General features: G+C 45.9%; 2 protein-coding genes across 6 annotated transcripts in view; one reads left to right on the plus strand and one right to left on the minus strand.

The window, feature by feature from the left end:
- The window catches only part of CA12 (carbonic anhydrase 12), a 64,938-nt gene that overhangs the window by 28,145 nt on the left and 18,297 nt on the right, over nucleotides 1-18,496 (plus strand). For all 5 annotated transcript variants that reach the window (XM_070797445.1, XM_070797447.1, XM_070797448.1 and 2 more), the window contains exons 3-4: nucleotides 15,762-15,941; nucleotides 16,836-16,978. In XM_070797445.1, the coding sequence (XP_070653546.1) occupies nucleotides 15,762-15,941; nucleotides 16,836-16,978 (323 nt within the window). The remainder of the gene's footprint in view (nucleotides 1-15,761; nucleotides 15,942-16,835; nucleotides 16,979-18,496) is intronic.
- The window catches only part of APH1B (aph-1 homolog B, gamma-secretase subunit), a 116,119-nt gene that overhangs the window by 21,905 nt on the left and 75,718 nt on the right, over nucleotides 1-18,496 (minus strand). The window lies entirely within an intron of this gene.

Consider the following 18,496-nt stretch of genomic DNA (forward strand, 5'->3'; position numbering starts at 1 on the left):
CTGATGGGCCAGTGGCTAAGACTCTGCTCCCAATGCAGGGGGCCTGGGTTCAATCCCTGGTCAGGGAATCAGATCCCACATACTGCAACTAAAAATGCTACATGCTACCAGGAAGATCAAAGATCCTGAGTGCTGCAACTAACTCCCGGTGCAGCCAAATAAATAAATAAATATTTAAAAAAGGAGGTGGCGCGGGGGCACTTCCAGGTGGCTCAGTGGTAGAGAATCCAGCTGCCAAGGCAGGGGACGTGTGTTCAATCCCTAATCCAAAGATGCTACGAAGCAACTAAGCCATGCACCGCGACTGAAACCCACACGCCTAGAGCCTGTGCTCCACAAGAAAACCCACCGCAATGAAAAGCCACACACTGCAACTAGAGAGCAGCCCCCACTCGCCGCAACTAGAGAAAAGCCCAAGACTAGAGAAATGGCCGTGCGCAGCAACCAAGATCCAGTGCAGCCGTAAATGAACAAGAGACGCAGCGAGGGAGCAGAGCAGGAGGCAAGGGGAGGTCCTCGTCCTGGGAAACAGATACCAGAAGCCCACAACTAAATAGCTTGTTCAGGGCCGCCTTCAACTTAGATATCCAGGGTGGGCCTTGACCTGCTGTCTGACCGCCAATCCAGTCTCGGCTCCTCACCCACAGCGTCACACTTTTAACAAAGGTTAAAAGTGATGGGATGGGGAGAGGGAGGGAGAGGAGAGCAGTTTTTTGGCAGCCAGAAGAGGCACCTGTGACATTTTCCACCATCTCTGCCAGGGAAGGAGCCTGTCATTAAGGCAGCCCCAGCTCACATTATTTGTTCTCCCATCAGCTTCCTTTTGGTGTCAGGAAACACTGCTTCTTCACCTTATATAGAACGCACCTTTATTATCATGAATGTTCAAAGTGTTCCCTCTTCATTCAGAAGCTAGTTACAAGTAATAGCCTCCCTGGCCCCCAGACCCTTGCTTCCAGGAAACCAGGCTGTAATACCTCCACCTTTGTTTCATGCAGGCTCTGTTCACAGTTTATGTTCTAAAACCCACACAGGAGAAACACTAATGCTTTATTTCAGCCAATGATTATTTTATAGTAGACAAGAGCAAGTTAACCGGAGTCAGATATTTAAACTACAATGAAGAGCAGCACTATGAAAGGAGAAACAAGCTTGATGTATTCATACAATGGGCTATTCTTCAGCCATAAAAAGGAACGAAGTACATTATGAATGAACCTTGAAAACATTATAGTATGTGGAAGAAGCCAGACAACCAGAAGAGGCAAATCCGTAGAGACAGAAGTAGATGAGTTGTTGCCGAGGGCTGGGGGCGGGGCGGAGAGAAAATGAGAAATGACTGCTTAGAGAATATGGGGTTTCCTTCGGGGAGATGAAAATGTCCTGGAACTGAACAGCAGTGATGTCTGTGCAGCACTGAATATACACATGTGCGAGTGCCTGTGTGCTCAGTCGTGTCCAACTCTTTTCAACCCCATGGACTGTAGCCCACCAGGCTCCTCTGTCCATAGAATTTTTCCAGGCAAGAATACTAGAGTGGGTTGCCATTTCCTACTCTAGGGGATCTTCCCAACCCAGGGATTGAACCCGCGTGTCCTGGGTCTCCTGCGTTGGCAGGCGAGTTCTTTACCACTAGCGCCCCCTGGGAAGCCTGGCTATGTTATATACATTTTACCACAATAAAAAATTAATTAAAAAAAAAATCTTACCTTGACACTGGAGAATAAAAAGCTCTGGCTCCAACCCCAACACCATCGAAGTAATGAGGGCTTTCCACCGGTGCGTCTTAACTCTGGCTGCACACCTGAGCAGAATCACCTGAGAAGCTTTTTAAAGCCTCCTGTACCTAGACTCCACTCAAGACCAATTAAGCCAGGTCTTAGAGGCTGGGGCTGGGAGTAAACCGAGAAGGTCTTGGAGATTCCAGTGCACAGTTAGAGGTCAGGAATACTGAGTTAGACTAGACCAGTGCTTCTCAAAGTGTGGTCCCCAGACCAGCAGCATCAGCATCATCTGGGAATTGGGAAGAAACACAGATTTGGGGACTGCACCCAAACCCTTCTGAATCAGAAACTATGAGAGTGTTTTAGCCATCTGTGTTTTAGTAAGAAATCTGTATTTTAACAAAACCCTCCAGGGAGTCTGATACACACCAACATCTGACACCAATTCTTCTGCATCTAGACCAAGTAAGATAAAGAGTTTTCCTCCACCACTGACTGTTTACTGAGCATCTATCATAAGCTTGCTTTGTGACAGATGCTTTGGAAGTATAGAGACCTACCTCAGCTCTCCTCAAACATCTAACCCATCTCGTGAGTTAGATTCTTGGAAAAGAAGTTGTGCATTAAGACAAGATGAGCCTTTTTATGATTGAACAGTATTCCATTGTATGTATATACCACATTTTATTTACCCCTTCATTTTTTGATGGGCACTTGGATTATTTCCACCTTTTGGCTATTACAAATAATTCTGCTATGAACAGTAGTGTATAAGTATCTATTTGAGTTCCTGCTTTCAATTCCTTTCATTACATACCTTGGCTTCCCAAGTGGTTCAACAGTAAAGAATCCACTTGCAATGCAGGAGACAGGGGTTCGATCCCTGGGTTGGGAAGATCCCCTGGAGAAGGAAATAGCAATCTACTCCAGTATTGCTTATAAAATTCTATGGACAGAGGAGCCTGGCAGGCTACCATCCATGGAGTCACAAATGAATTGGACATAACTTAGTGACTAAATAACAACAGAATTGCTAGGTATTATAGTAATTGTATTTAACTTTTTAAGGAATCACCAAACTATTTTCCACAGCCATGTACCACCAGGAATATACATTTGGGATGATGGAAAAAGTTCTGGAAAGGGCTAGTGATGATGACTTTACAACAGTGTAAATGCAATTAATAACCACTGGATTCACTTTAAAATGGTTAAAAATGGTAAATTTTATGTATATTTTACCACACACACACATGCAAGATTAAAGACATGAAATGAGCCATGAAAACAAAGAAAAGGAAGTTATGTTCCAAATGGCTCAACATTGAATAAAAATGACTTTAAACACCATAATTAAGTTTCTATAATGACACATATAACAGTGTATTAAAAAGATGGTGTGTGCAGTTCTTACTAGTCAGAGATGGTCCCTGCCTGAGCATGGAGAAAGAATATTTTTAAGATGCTTTTTCAGGAGGGTAGGGCAGGATGTCTGGCTCTACTGGGGACTTAGCACGTTTACAGTGACCAAAATTCCTTTGTGAACCGGTCAAAGAAGATCAAAGAGAATAACAAGTACTGAGCATGGAGAGGTTTCCCTGCTGGGGTTAAGCTGTTACCACCTCAGCAACTTGGCTAACTTCTTAGCGGTTTTTATTCAAGAACCACTTTGATGTGCGGGCTCAGAGGGAAGAGTCAGAGATACAGTAATGAATAGGATGAGCTGAGAACCCAGTACGGTGGTTCCCAACTGTCAGTGAGAACCAGAATCACCCACTGGGCTCATTCAGTGACAGATGCCGGGCGCCACCCCCAGAGTGTCTGGGTCAGGGCGTCTGGGGTGGGGCCCAAGGTTTCTAACAGATTCCTAAGTGATGATGGTGGTGATGCTTGTCCAGGGACTGCACTTTGAGAACCACTGGTCTACTGGGGTTGGTAAGTGTAGGTGCCTCTACTGCTGCTGCTGCTGCTTCTAAGTCACGTCAGTCGTGTCCGACTCTGTGTGACCCCATAGACGGCAGCCCACCAGGCTCCCCCGTCCCTGGGATTCTCCAGGCAAGAACACTGGAGTGGGTTGCCATTTCCTTCTCCAGTGCATGAAAGTGAAAAGTGAAAGTGAAGTCGCTCAGTCGTGTCCGACTCTTCGAGACCCCATGGACTGCAGCCTACCAGGCTCCTCCATCCATGGGATTTTCCAGGCAAGAGTACTGGAGTGGGGTGCCATCACCTTCTCCGGTAGGTGCCTCTAGGAAAGATAAATGTAAAGGCTCCATGGGAGCACCAGGACAGGGAGACACTTGGTCCTGCCTTTGGGGAGTGAGAGGGGCAGGGAGAGGGTGTTTCAGGGAGATGAGATGCAGCTGGGCGTGTCTCAGCATTGCTGCAATAAAGAGGGGGTGGAGAGTAGGTTCAGAGGAGTCCCGAGAAGTGGGCAGAGCTCCACCACATTGAACACTCTCTAAGGCAACAGAACCTAAAAGGGTGCCGGAGACAGGAGCAAAAGCAAGTAGCTGGCACCATCTATCTTTGACACCTAGGAAACCCTACCCTCCTCCCTATAAAAGCCTTCCCTCCAGAGAGAACCTGACAAATGCCTGGAAGCCAAAGGGTAAATGACTGCAAAGTCTCCTCCTAGCTATACCCGTACCTCCCCTCTCCCCCAGCAATACTGGAAAGGGATTACTGGAGAGGTAGGGGCCTTCTAATATGGCAAGGTGTGGGGGAAGGACTTCCCCATGGCTAGCAGAGAGCTGAGTTGACGGCCCAGTCTTGCAGCTCACCTTTGTTCACCCTCCAGCCTGCAATGGCCCCACTGCCACGGCTAAACCAGAGAGGCTGCCAAAGAGTGGCTTGGGAGGACTTTACCCCGTCCCAGTCCCTTCCCTCTCAAAGTGAGCCCCCCCAAAAAATTGAAATAATAAAAGGAAAAGTTTGATATAAAGTACAGATTCGAGCATCCTTAGAAAACTTTATTTCTATTAAAATAAGAATAATCTTTCATATTGATCTACAACAATAAAAACCAAGGAAGCAGAATGGGCCTGCTATGGCTGTCCAGCTTTAAGCTTTGTAAATAATAAGTAACCCTGATCCTCCAGCCCTTGCTCTGCTTCATTTCTAACATTAACAAAGAAAAAGCTTCAACACCAGTTTGGCTCCTTGACCTCTGTTTATAATAAAATCATAAGACATCACCGGTTAATCATTAACCCACCCCTCTAGTAGACTTCTTTCCTTTGGGGCAGGTTATGGGGCTTTATGGCCATGCCTCTCCACCTGACTGGCAGGAAAACAGAGAGAGTCAGCACAGTGTGGCTTTCTGCTCAGCGGGGATAAGAATCCAGCCAGGGCAGATACTGTGGGAACCCCGTAATACTGAACAGTTCAGCTCCCTGGACTTTTATGAGAAGCCATATATCTTTTAATCAACTCCAGAAGGGAACTGCAGGAGCTATAAAATATATATTAAACATATTTTTAGGATTTCCCTGATGGTCCAGTGGTTAAGAATCCATGTGTCAATGCAGGGGACATGGATTTGATCCCTGGTCCAGGAAGATCCCACATGCCTTGGAGCAACTAAGTCCGTGTGCCACAGCTACTGAAGCCTGTGCTCCACGAGAGAAGGCACTGCAGTGAGAAGCCTGAGCACCCTAACTAGACAGTAGGCCCCACTCGCTGCAACTAGAGAAAGTCTGCACACAGCAACAAAGACCCAATGCAGCCAAAATAAATAATAAAAAATTAAAAAAAATTTTAATGTGACTTCTACATCCTAACAACATCCTGAGAATGTGTAGTATTTTAAAAAATATTTATTTATTTGTTTGCACCAGGTCTTTACTTGCGGCATGCACACTCTTTAGTTGTGGCATGCGGGATCTAGTTCCCTGACCAGGGATCGAACCCGGGTCCTCTGCACTGGGAGCATGGAGTCTTAGCCACTGGACTACCAGGGAAATCCCAAAATTTGTGACATTAAGATGGGTATAGATAGGATACAGAGGCTGCCTTCTCTTCTGAATGGGGTCCTGTGGCTTAGCTGTGTTCTCTGTGGCTGTAGCCACAGGACCACAGAGGATGCGTGACCCCTGGAGAAAGGTGGGTCCCAGCTCCCTGAAAGGAGTGTACCTGAGCAGGTGCCAAATGACACCCACTCAGCCTTGTCACAGGGTAACACCCAGCCTAGCCAAGAGGAAGCCAGATGAACCCTAGGTTCTTTCTGAGTCTTTATATCACATACACAAAAAATATACAGGCTCTCTGCTGGAGCAGGGCCTCTGAATGCTCTCTGCCTGCCCTCTGGAATGCCATTTCCCAGGTCTCACTCACCGTGGATTCAGTCCCATCCTTTAAGTCTCGGCTTTAATGGCACCTCTTCTGAGAAGCCTGCCTGAACCACTTGGTCCATTGTAGTCCCTCCATTTTTCTCCATCAGCCCTTGCTTATTTCCTTCATAGCACTGATTGCAGACTGGAATTATCTTACTCATGTACATTGGTTTGCTTATTTGTAATTTATTATCAGTCTTTTCTTCTTTAACATTTATTTATTTTTGGATGGGTTGGGTCTCGGTTGTGGATCACAGTCTCCAGAGCATGGGCTCAGTAGTTGAGGCACATGGGAATGGTTGCTGAATGGCATATGTGATCTTGGTTGCCCGACCAGGGATTGAACCTGCACACCCTGTATTGGAAGGCAGATGCTTAACCACTGGACCACCAGGGAAGTCCCTATTATGTAAGTTCCATGAGGAGAGACCAGATCTGCCGTGTTCTCCATTGTATCTACCATACTAAATACAATGCCTGGCCCATAGTAGGAATGTTTGTTGAAGAAATGAATGAATTAACTTCAGAATTAAAGAGCACTCCAAGGAGGGTATTTAGTGATTTTCTCCTTTATTCAACATTGGAATACTCATTCTTAAACTGAAAGTATCTAGTTAAGTATATATTCAAATTTGATACATAATGTATGACCATTTTCAATAAATATACATGCCCAGACTAGGGGCATTTTTACCAGTCAGATCTTAAAAAACAAACCTTGTGGACTGATCAAAAGCTTTTATTGTACTAAAATTTTGACTGTTGGTTTAAAAAACAAAAAAGGTGTGTCAACATCTAGAATGTGTAAGACCTTGTCACTATAGTTTAATCTGTGGGGGCAAGTTTTGATCTGGCTATGTTTTGGTGGTCAGTCCAAAGAGACAGGCCCCGGAGACAGTGGTCAGGACCAGCTGCCCAGGCATTCACACAGACACTGAAGGGTCTATCCCAAGGGTGTGGCTACCACCACACCCTTGTTACCATACCAACGCCAGGGGCGCCACGTAGGTCTGAGGGACAGACTTAGAAAGGCCCCAAAGGACAAACATCAAAATGAAATAATAGTGAATGCATTTTATTCTTGGTCCAGACTTGTCAGATATAGTCCAAATTACAGGCAATATTTATCTTCATTAAATTTTATGTTATTCTTAAGCACACAGGATGCAGTCAGTGAGAAAGAATAATCAGTAAGAAACAGCAATCAAACTGTACCCGTAATTACATGGTTCTGGTCTTCTACAGAGCTATATATGCTTTTTTATTATAATATATGCTGTCACATATGTAGTATATTTAGTAAATGTAGAAATTACTCAACCCCATTAAGTGTTTTACTTACCCCTATACCATGTCTGCAAACATTATAAAATACTAAAATTATCCTTCATTTACTTGTGTAGATTGTTATTTGCCCAAGGCAGTAGTGAGTCCGTATGCACATAAGTATGAGTAAATACACCCATGTTGGAGAGAAATAAAAGGAGGACCTGTAGATAAAAAGAAACCTATGGGACATATTAACCAGTCATAATACACAGACCTTATCTGGACTGTGATTCAAACAAACTCTTTCATAAATACATACGACTTGAGCACATTCAGTATCTTATAATAACCTATCATGGAAAATAATCTGAAAAAGAATATATATATAATCTTATATAAATATATATCTATTCTTATATAAATATATGTATAACTGAATCACTTTGCTGTACACCTGAAGCACTGTATATCAACTATACTTAAAAATAGGAAAACAAATTATGACACAACTGGGGCAACTGAACACGCACTGGGTATTTGATGACATTAAGAAATCCCTGTTAACAGTTCTTAGATGTGAAGATGATATGAGGTTAGTTTTAAAGAGTTCCTACCTTTAGTTGTATATAAGCATCCACAGATTTTCTTCAAAGTAATCCGGTTGAGGGAAATGGATGGGGTGGGGGGTATGGGTAACACTAAATCTGTCACGAACGGATGGGCACATGGGGCCATTCTACTGTGCTCTTTACTTTTGTACCTGCTTTAAAATGTTGTTGTTTAAATTTTAAAACAAGTTCACTTTAAAAAACCACACTGACTCTTCTAGGCTCATGGATGTACTTGGGCTGCGTGCATCTCAGAGTGTGAGACCCTGAGACTGCCTGTCATCCGACAGTCAGTCTTCTCTCTGATCAGCTCTGCAGAGTTGTGAGTTCTAGGATTTCTGGCTCTGTTTGTCCGTCTATGGGCTCCCTTTCCAGGAAGGCTTCAGTGCACTGGTCTAATCTATTTAGCAAACGCTTACTGCATGCCTCCTCCAGCCCAGAGGTAATTTCTACCTCTGCCTCCAGGCCCTCCCCTCCCTTGCTCTCTTTTCAGGGTCACACTCCATGACTTTCTTCTGGAACCATCCTTCCTTATCTGCTTACTTTTCCTTCTGCATAGAAGGAAAGTGCTGAAGTCTCTCCATTAAAAAACAAAAATGCTTCTCGTCACTCTCATCTTCCTATAACCACACACACACACATGCCCCTCTCCTATTCCTTTACGGCTAGATTTCTGAAATGAGCTTAAGAAACTATTCATTAAGTGTCTACTAAATGCCACTGTGTGCTCAGACACAGGGGAGGGATATGACATTGGCTTCTAGGCTTCCAAATGTCTTTGGAACTTGAAGGCAGAATTATAGTCTGGAACAGGTTTATGATAACAGTCACAGAGGAGATGGTTAAATGACAATTCAAGAAAGTGCTGGAGTAGCTTGTCCAGGACTTGAGTTTGTTTTTGAAGATGGACAAGATTTGCAAAGGTGGAGAGGAAAGGAGGCATTTTAAGCAGATTTTTAGCATAAGAACATTTGTGAAGGTTGTTCTGAGGATGGGGCAGCTGGCCTGACTATGGCAGTCAACCTTGGGAAGGTATGAGGGCTTTTGAAGGCCTTGACAAGGACTTCCCTGGTGATCCAATGGTTAAGATTTTGCCTTCTAATGTAGGGGATGTGGGTTCAATCCCTGGTCCTAGAACTAAGATCCCACATGCCCTGTGGCACAGCCAAAAAAAAAAAAAGCAGAAAAAGAAAAAAATTAATGAAGGCCTTGACAGGCTAAAACTGTGAAAGATGGCTATGGTTCTGCTTTGTTTTTTGGGGAACAGGAGCAAGGCAGGGCATGCTGTGGAGAAACGGAGTGGACGGATGGGTGCAGGGCTACACCTGGTTAAACCCAGTTGCAACAAGAAAGGAGCCTGGCAGCCAACAGGAAAGGCTTGGGCGGGGACCCTGCAGGGGTCCTTTGCAGCGTGATATGTTGAGGGAGAGGGCCTAACCTGGGATGGTGGGGATGGTGGTGGTGATGGAAACTTGGGACTCCATGACCCACCCTGAGGGCAAAGGATGGACCAGACTGGTCTGGCTCTGAGATTTTGAGCATTTGAGCTTTGGAAGAGTGGGGTCATTTGTCCTCTGACAAAGCTTATTAGCACCATCAAATTGAGATCTAGGCCGTAACACATCAACCAACTGTACTCTCTGGACGTTATCTGAATCCTGAATTTTACCAACAACCGTTAAAAAAGATATGAAAACAACAAGGTCCTGCTGCATAGCACAGGGAACTACAGTCAATATTCTGGGATAAACCATCATGGAAAAGGACATAAACAAGAATGGGTGTATGTATAATGAATCACTTTGCTGTTAACACAACCGTGTCAATCAACTACACTTCCATAAAATTTTTTTAATTTAGGAGAAGAGGAATGAGGAGTTTTAATTACAGTTATTAAAAATAAAGATCATTGATTTCAAATAAAAAGATACAAGATACTTGGAAATTTTTAAAATTCTGACTGGTTTTAGTAAGATTAAGGAACGGTTAACTTTTTGAGTGTGGTAATGGTATTATGCTTTTGTTCTAAGAGCCCTTGTATTTTAAAGACATACTGAAATATGCACAGATGAAGTATATTCGGATTTGTTTCAAAAATCATCCAGGGTTGGGGAGCATGGGTACGGTAGAGATGGAGGCAGATTCGCCAAGGATTGTCAAAGCCAGGGGATGGGGGGCTCACTTTGCTCCTCTCTCTATGGTTCCACGTATTTGGTGTTTTCCCTGAAACCATGCTGGTCCTTGGGGTAATGCACGTCTTTACTCTGGGCCTCAATAACACCTTGCTGAGAAGCATGAGAGGCGCTTTGAGCTGTGCCATGTTAATCTCCTGTTACAATTCAAAACAGAAATTTGGGCCGCTTCTGTTTTGCCTCAAACAGAAAAATTCATGAACTGGAAAGAAATAATGCCTTGATTTCAGTTGCGAAAACAAACAGGGAGATCCGTATGATCTCCTTTTTATCATGATCTTGGGAGGAATCTAATCCATGCAAGAGGGAAAGTCACATCTCAAGAGAAAAGTCACATTTTGATGGTAGCTAGAAATGCTTCTTTTGGAAGAGCCAGTCCTGGGAGAGGTTACAGCCATTGGCATGAGTGTGACAGCTGAGAACAGGCTGAAAGATGACAGCCAGGGCTGTAGCTGCCGATGAAAAGGCAGTGTTAGAGCAGCAACAAGTCACACGTTGCCCACACAGCAGCTGGGGGCAGAAAGGAGCTGCTGCTGACATGCCCGACACTGGGTGCCTTGGTGCACCCCACCCTGGCACCTCTCTCACTTACAAGCCCAAGAGATGGGAGGCCGCTCTGACAATGTCCCTAGCCATGTAAGAAGGGGACAGAGCCATCATATGCTGGCAGAGGGTCCTATGAACTCCTATAAAATCCCATACTTGGCAGATCACCTCCCAAGCCAGGGGCCAGCAATCGGATTTATTTTTCAGTGAGTGGCTCCAAACAGAGCAAAACCTCATGCACGTACACGAGAAAGCTAGGAACGTAAATTCTGAACCTGAGCAAGTGACATCATTTTGCATTTCTTTTTTGATAGGAAAAAAAAAAAAATTATGTGGGGGAATAGAGAGAAGCTAGGGGGATTAATATAGGCACTTACTTCCCTTAGAGGAACAAGCATAAAATTAGCAGGAGAATCCAGCTCAGTAAACATGTGAGGGCCTGCTTTGTGCCAGGCACTGCAGCCAAGGCAGGGATGAATGAGACACGGTCCTTGCCTTCAAGGAGATCACGGGACGGGGAGGAAACGGGCCTGGACAAAATCTCCCAGATAAACCCTGAAACAGAAGTTCACAGTTCTATGATCCAGGCAAGGTAACTCTGTTACTAAGCCAAAGTCTGACTTTGGGCAAATCACTTACTCTCAATTTTTCATCTACAAAATGGGGTGGTTCTTGCCTTGTGGACCCCACAGAGTTGTAGAGGTGTAAGGACCCAAACTACTAATATCATCATCACTATCACCATCAACCATAATGAGGAGAAGGAGAAGGAAAGGCTTTCTAGACTCTGCTGCCCTAAGGGCCTGTGATGGGCGCTCAGGATGAGCGACCCCAACCCCACCCCATGGTTGGCAGCTGAGACCAGCAGCACTGGACCAGCCTGGGGAATGGCAGTGCCCTGTGCCTTCATTTCCACAGCTGGTTCCCACTAGGCACCCCGTCACATGCCCAGGAGCTGCCTTAGCGTGAGCAGTTTTTTCCAACCCGTTCCAACTGGCCTGATACAGAGGTGAAGGTGCTTAGCCCCAGTAATCTTAGTAAATCTCAGAGCTTGGGAGCCAGAAGGGAACTTCCAGAACGTAGTGTCCAACCCTCCCATTGGTACAAAGGGCGAAGGAGACTCAGGCAGGGAATGTGGCCTGCTTGGGATCACTCATGGAGGGGCAGCGGTTGGGGGGCGAGTGGGGGGAGCAGCTGGATCTGGTTCTTTGAACTCTCCGGGTCCAGTACAGTTGCTTCTCTTTCCTAGGAATTTCTCTTTCTCAACCATGAACTCTGTTGCTTTTTCTTTTTTAATATGTATTCCTTTGGCTGTGCTGGGTCTTAGTTGTGACATGTGGGATCTAATTCTCTGACCAAGGATCGAACCCGGACCGCCTGCATTGGGAGGGCAGAGTCTTAACCACTGGACCACGAGGGACCAACCAGGGAAGTCTCTTCTGTTTCCTTTTATATCCTTAGTCTTTTCTGCTCCCAAACACCTAATTTAGCCAACTTGCAAGGAAAATTACTTAGGACAAAAGAAAAATTCCTCCTGATAACACTTCCTGAGCTCTGTGGTCCCTGGGGGCTTTCATTCTTTGGGGATTATGTTTCCTCAGTGTCTGTCACACACGTGCCCCCAGTCACGATGTGGGTTCACAGACATGAAATGGGAGGGTCTGGGCCTGTCTTTCAGGAAGGCTTCAGGTGAATCCCTACTCTGGGAAGAGAGTTCTTATTCAGTTCCCTTTAGCTACAGGATGCACAGCTTTGCCACATCTTCACTTCCTGAGTTTCTTCCCTTCGGGCCTGGCTGGCAGCTTCTGCCACCTGGCCGCGGGCCCAGATGCTGCTGTGAGCAGAGCAAAGGCTGGCGGCCTTGTTCTGGAAGGCTTGCCACCTGGTAGCTGCACCTCCTCCTGACCCTCAGGGTTTGCATGATACCTCTTGACAGCTTCCCCTCTGTTCCCTGCGGTCTCTAAGGAATTTGGTTTTGCCCTCAGCTGAGTAACTGCCCTGCTCCGGTCTGCTCCCTGGAGAGACTGCCTCCAGCTTCCGTCTCCCCTAGTCGCCATCTTGGCGTAGTTTAGTTGCCTTGAGTCCAGGGCTTTGAGGCTGTGGAAATAAAAACAACACAGTCCAGGAGAAACTATGATGTGTGAGAACTGAGAAAACTGGTGTCCAGTGAGAGGCTGAACTAGAGTCTGGAATCCTTTCAAGTTCCACCATTTCTGAAATCTCTTCAAGTTCCAACATTTCTGAAACGGTATACCTGAAGGCTGACAGCCTGAAAAATTAGAGGATTCTCCCGTGTGTGTCCAGACATAGGGCCAACTCCTCATAGCATCTAAAAAAATTTTTTTTCTCTATTTATTTACTATTTCCAGTGCTCTCTTGTGCCTCCTGAAGCTCCAAGTTTCTTCTGGGATAATTTCCCTTAAAGCCTAAAGAACTTTCATTCACATTTCTTACAGAGTATTTCTGCTGGTCACAAATTCTCTAGTTTTATCTGATAATACTTATTTTCACTGGTTATAGAGTTCTGGGGTTGACAGTTTTCTTTCAACATTTTAAATATTTGTTTGTTTATTTATTTGGCTGCACCTGGTCTTGCTTGTGGAATGCAGGGTCTTCACTTGCAGCACTGGAATTCTCAGCTGCAGCATGGAGGATTGTTTTAGTTGGGGCATGTGGACAACTCTTAGTTGCAGCATGTGGGATCTAGTGCCCTGACCAGGGACTGAACCTGGGGCTCCCGCCTTGGAAGTGTGGAGTCTTAGCCACTGGACCACAAGGGAAGTCCCTCCTCATAGCATTTTAAATGAACGTGGGCATCAAGTTTTGCTTCTGACTCTCCCTACTCTCAGAGAACAAGGTAGTCGGGGATGGGGATTCTGTGAAGTGGGCACGCATGCGCGCGTACACACACACACACACACACACACACTCTCTCTCTCTCTCTCTCTCTCTCACTCTCTCTCTCTCTCTTTCTTGAAACTACGCTGTGGTCTATGGAAGAGTGCCCAGAAGATGTGGTGTGCCTTCCGCCCACTCCACCTCAGTACATCTTTCCTTGTGCTGAAATACTGATGAATGAACTCCAGGTGGCAAACCTTGATTCCCAACTTCTAGAGAGCCCACAGGGCACAACTGTTCCACGCCAACGAGCCATGACCTGCCAGTTATTCGCTTTTCTGGAGAAACCTCAGCTTGAAAATCCATTTAATTACCATGGGAGATAATCTTTTAAACACAGCCTGACATTCTTGAAAGACTTTTCCCTGTGGGAGTCAGAAATTTTATCTGCAGTGAGACTGGATTGTTTATTTTCATTTCCAGGGGAAGGACTATTACCTGGTAGTTAGCAAGAAGCCTGAGCCCTGGAGGGTTTCTTTGTTAAATCTGTTCCTCCTCACTGCTAGTTTGTCAATTAGATTGTAATAATTAGTTTTTAATAGTGTCATTCTTTTCCCCAGTGTAAACACTGCATTTAGTTCTGTAATTCGGGCGATAATTACTTGCTATCTTTCAAGTTTCCCTATCAGGTTGCAGGGTTTTTACTTACTCTAGACGTGGGTATTCAGAGTCAATGTCCTCAAGGGTTTCCTATCAGGAAGATCATAGTCTAGATTACCAGCCTCAAAGACCTACCTGGAGGTATAGTCAGACACCAATTTTTCCAACGTGGGACATTCCAGTGGATTAAATAAATTCTTCCCTGCTAGAAGAGGGGAGGGGACCAGGGCAAGAGGGGTAGGGGAGTAAGGGGTACAAATTATTAGGTATAAGACAAGTTACAAAGATATTGTACAACAAGGGGACTATAGCCTATATTTTATAATAATTTTAAATGGAGTATAACCTTTAAAAATTGTGAATCACTATATTGTATACCTGTACCATATAATATTGTACAATAACTATACATCAAACCAGTCAATCCTAAAGGAAATCAACCCTGAATATTCACTGGAAGGACTGAGGCTGAAGCTCCAATACTTTGGCCACCTGAGTTGACAAAGAGACAACTCAATGGAAAAGACCCTGATTCTGGGAAAGACTGAAGGCAGGAGGAGAAGGGGGTGACAGAGGATAAGATAGTTGGATGGCATCATCAACTCAGTGGACATGAGTTTTAGCAAACTCTGGGAGATAGTGAAGGACAGGGAAGCAGGGCTACAGTCCACGGGGTCACAAAGAGTTGGACACGACTGTGACTAAACAATAACAAACACATCAATTTTTAAAAGTACCAAAGGGAAGAGAGCCCGAGATTTTAAACTGAACTTTAAAAAAAAATAAGAAAAAAAAAACTAATTTCCTTTGCTTCTAAAACACAAAAAATTAAAAAAAAAAAAAAATTCCCTACTAGAATGCAAGCATGGGTGGCCCCAAGACCCAGAGTATCTCCTGCTCACAGTAGGTGTTCAATATACAGATGCTAAATTGTGGAGAGTCACGAGGTCTTCTTGCAGAATGGATGTGCACCGGGTTGAGATACGAACAATGTACTGAATAAAGTGGAGTCCCTGCCATGGGACTGCTCTGGCCCCCCTCTCCCCACATTACTTCAAAAGCAAACCATCTTTAATTCATTTTGAGTTTATTTTTGTGTATGGTGTTAGAAAGTGTTCTAGTTTCATTCTTTTACAAGTGGTTGACCAGTTTTCCCAGCACCACTTGTTAAAGAGATTGGCATTAAAACATGTATAATATCATGTATGAAACGAGTTGCCAGTCCAGGTTCAATGCACGATACTGGATGCCTGGGGCTGGTGCACTGGGATGACCCAGAGGGATCGTATGGCGAGGGAGGAGGGAGGAGGGTTCAGGATGGGGAATACATGTATACCAGTGGCGGATTCATTTCGATATTTGGCAAAACTAATACAATATTGTAAAGTTTAAAAAAAAAAAAAAAAAAGGCAAACCGTCTGGAGACGTTTGCATGCCATGATTCTGTAGGCTGGGGTCCCTGGACCCTGAAGAGCATATCTCTGGGGATTAAGAATAGAAAAGGAATAACTATACTGCACATAGAATTAGAAGGTGAGGAAAAAGCTCTAGTGGAAAACTGATTAAGTCATGGGCTTGAACCTCCCCTTCCAGGTCCCGATGGGGAGAAGAGCTGGTCCAAGACCTACCCTTCCTGTGGCGGCCTGCTGCAGTCCCCGATAGACCTGCATGATGACATCCTGCGGTACAATGCCAGCCTCAGGCCCCTGGCCTTCCAAGGCTACAACCAGTCTGCCAGTCCGCAATTTGTCCTCACCAACAACGGCCACTCAGGTGAGGGAGCGACGCCGGAGACCTGCAGTGGTGGCTGAGCTTACCTTGGCTCCCTGGCCTCTTGAGTCTGCTGGGTGGGGGTTGGAGGGGGCATTCTGATGAGGCACCCAGGAAGGAGAGCAGAGGGGAGCCCTTGAGGGATCCTTGGGCCACTTTCTAAAAGAGATGCTGCAGGCCCTGGGCTCAGGTGGTTCTGCTGGGAAAATACCTCTTAGAAGCAGCACATCTCTTGGGGTGGGATGGGGGGGTAGGGAAGGGCTTGAGCCCCTTGACCTGTTGATATGGTATGAGAGTGAATTATGGGTCATCATGAATGACTCAAAGGGCCACACAGTTCACTGGGGGGCTCACTCAGGAGTCAGATCAATCTGAGTTTGAATCCTGGCTTGACTACGTATGAGTCACAAGACTCTGGATAAGAATTTTAAACTCTTGAGGTTTCATCTGGAAAATGGGCATACTGATAGCTACTGTAAAGACTAGAGATTCTGTATGTTAAGATCCAGAATAAAAAGAAGCTTCATAAATAGCAATTATTATTGCTGTTGTTGTTATATAATTCTCAGCTTGGCAGATATTTTACTGTAGGTTCCATCTTCATGGCCAAGTGTGTAATACATGGATATGTAAACAAACATCCATCTGTTGGCTAGATTAGTTCCTGCCATCATTTTCCAAGGGGAACCACGAAGGTGCTGCCGCCACTGGAATTGCTTTAGTGGAAGAGGGGACGTTCTCAGAGAAAGAGCCCAGGTTTCCGAGCCGCACCTCTCTGGTTCCCCCATCGCTGCATCCCCCTGCCCCTGTCTGGGCCCTTAGCAGTTGTTGCCAACCTGCTCTCAGGCAGCACCCAGCTGGCCAGGGCTCTGAAGACTGCCCCTCCTCTCCCTGCAGTGAAGGTGAAACTGCCCAAGGACATGCAGGTCCGGGGCCTCGGGGCCCGCTACAATGCCTCGCAGCTGCACCTGCACTGGGGGGACAAGAACGACCCCCACGGCTCGGAGCACACTGTCGGCGGGGAGCACTTCGCCGCCGAGGTGAGTGGGGCGGCCCACCTGGCAGATGACTCCTGGTGGTGGGTGGTCTGGCACTCTTCCACTTGGCTGGTGTGCAGACAAGACCAGAGCATGGCGGGTGGGGTGGGGGGTGGCCTTCATGCTCTGCACACCCACCGCAGCTCTGCCGACAGCACAGGGAGGCAGAGCCACTCCAGCCACGCTGCAGCTCATCTGTGGTGGCCCGCTTCCCTTCCTTTCCTGAACTTGCTGACTTTGTCTCCAAGTCTTTTACTGGGTGATGCTACTCCAGGGGCAGGGCTCCCAGGGTGCCACAGGCGGACACACATGCCCCTTTTCTAGACATCACCCTTCTGTGCACACAGATTAAGATCCCACCAGCTTGTCTGGCTGACCCATCCCACTGCCGAGTCATACTGGGCTAAATGCTCCCCCAACTTCTCAGCTTTCTTCACACATCATGCTGTTTACATGAGTCTTTCCCACCCCATCTTTCCTTTCCCTTGGCGTGGGTTGTGCTTGGAGCTTGGGGACCTGGGTTCAGGGTCACTTTTCTACCTAGCCACAAATCAAGCGATGACTGGCATTATAACACACAGGGCATCGTGGCAAGCAGAGACTCACTGAGGATAGCTTGGGCCATCACCACAGTGCTGTGCTATGTTGCCTGGAGGTGATAACCCCAAATACCAAAGAAAACAGGAAGAGGAGCGAGAGCTTTGCTCCTGCACTGCAAGTGTGCAGTGGGGGTTGGGGGTGGGGGTGGGGGTGGGGGTGGTTGAGTGGCTCCATTTCAGAGCTCAACTGGGATTGCACGTGGCGGTGTGGTTCTGAATGTTTACAGGGCAAGAAATACAAGGAGATAAATGCTACTGATCAGCCAATGGAGCCCATGATAAATAATGACACAAGCATTCTCCTCTGTTCTTAAATGCTCAACTGCTTAAGATTTTAGTCTAATTAGATAGGATGGCCCTGCTGGAGCTGCATGTATTTCAGACCAGGTCCCTCTCTGAACCTCCAGGACTTTGTTTCTTTCAGCCTAACTGCAATGAGGAAGGCTCTATTTTCCCAAGGGGAGTAAAGGAGTTAGGGTGTAGGGTGAGAAGATTTACCCATTTAAAAATAGTCACTGTATTTTCTGCTATTAAGCCACATCATGAGACCAAGAGCTTGGTGAAGATGGACCATTAATGTCAATAATACAGAAAAAAAAAATAAGTGAAAATGTTAGTCACTCAGTCATGTCCCACTCTTTGCGACTCACCAGGCTCCTTCCTCTATCCATGAGATTCTCCAAGCAAGAATACTGGAGTGGATTGCCATTCCCTTCTCTAGGGGATCTTTCTGACCCAGGGATTGAAGCCAGGTCTGCTACACTGCAGGCAGATTCTTTACAACCCAAGCCACCAGGGAAGGTGACCCTAAAACAGCAGATTCTTTATGGAGAGCCCTTGAAAGTGTAACAGTTTTTCTGGATTGAGTTTTTATATGAAGACTCTCGTGGGAACTTCCCTGGTGATTTAAGACTCTGAGCTT

This window comes from Bos indicus, chromosome 10 (genome assembly GCF_029378745.1).
Source record: "Bos indicus isolate NIAB-ARS_2022 breed Sahiwal x Tharparkar chromosome 10, NIAB-ARS_B.indTharparkar_mat_pri_1.0, whole genome shotgun sequence".
NCBI classification, from domain to species: Eukaryota; Metazoa; Chordata; class Mammalia; order Artiodactyla; family Bovidae; genus Bos; species Bos indicus.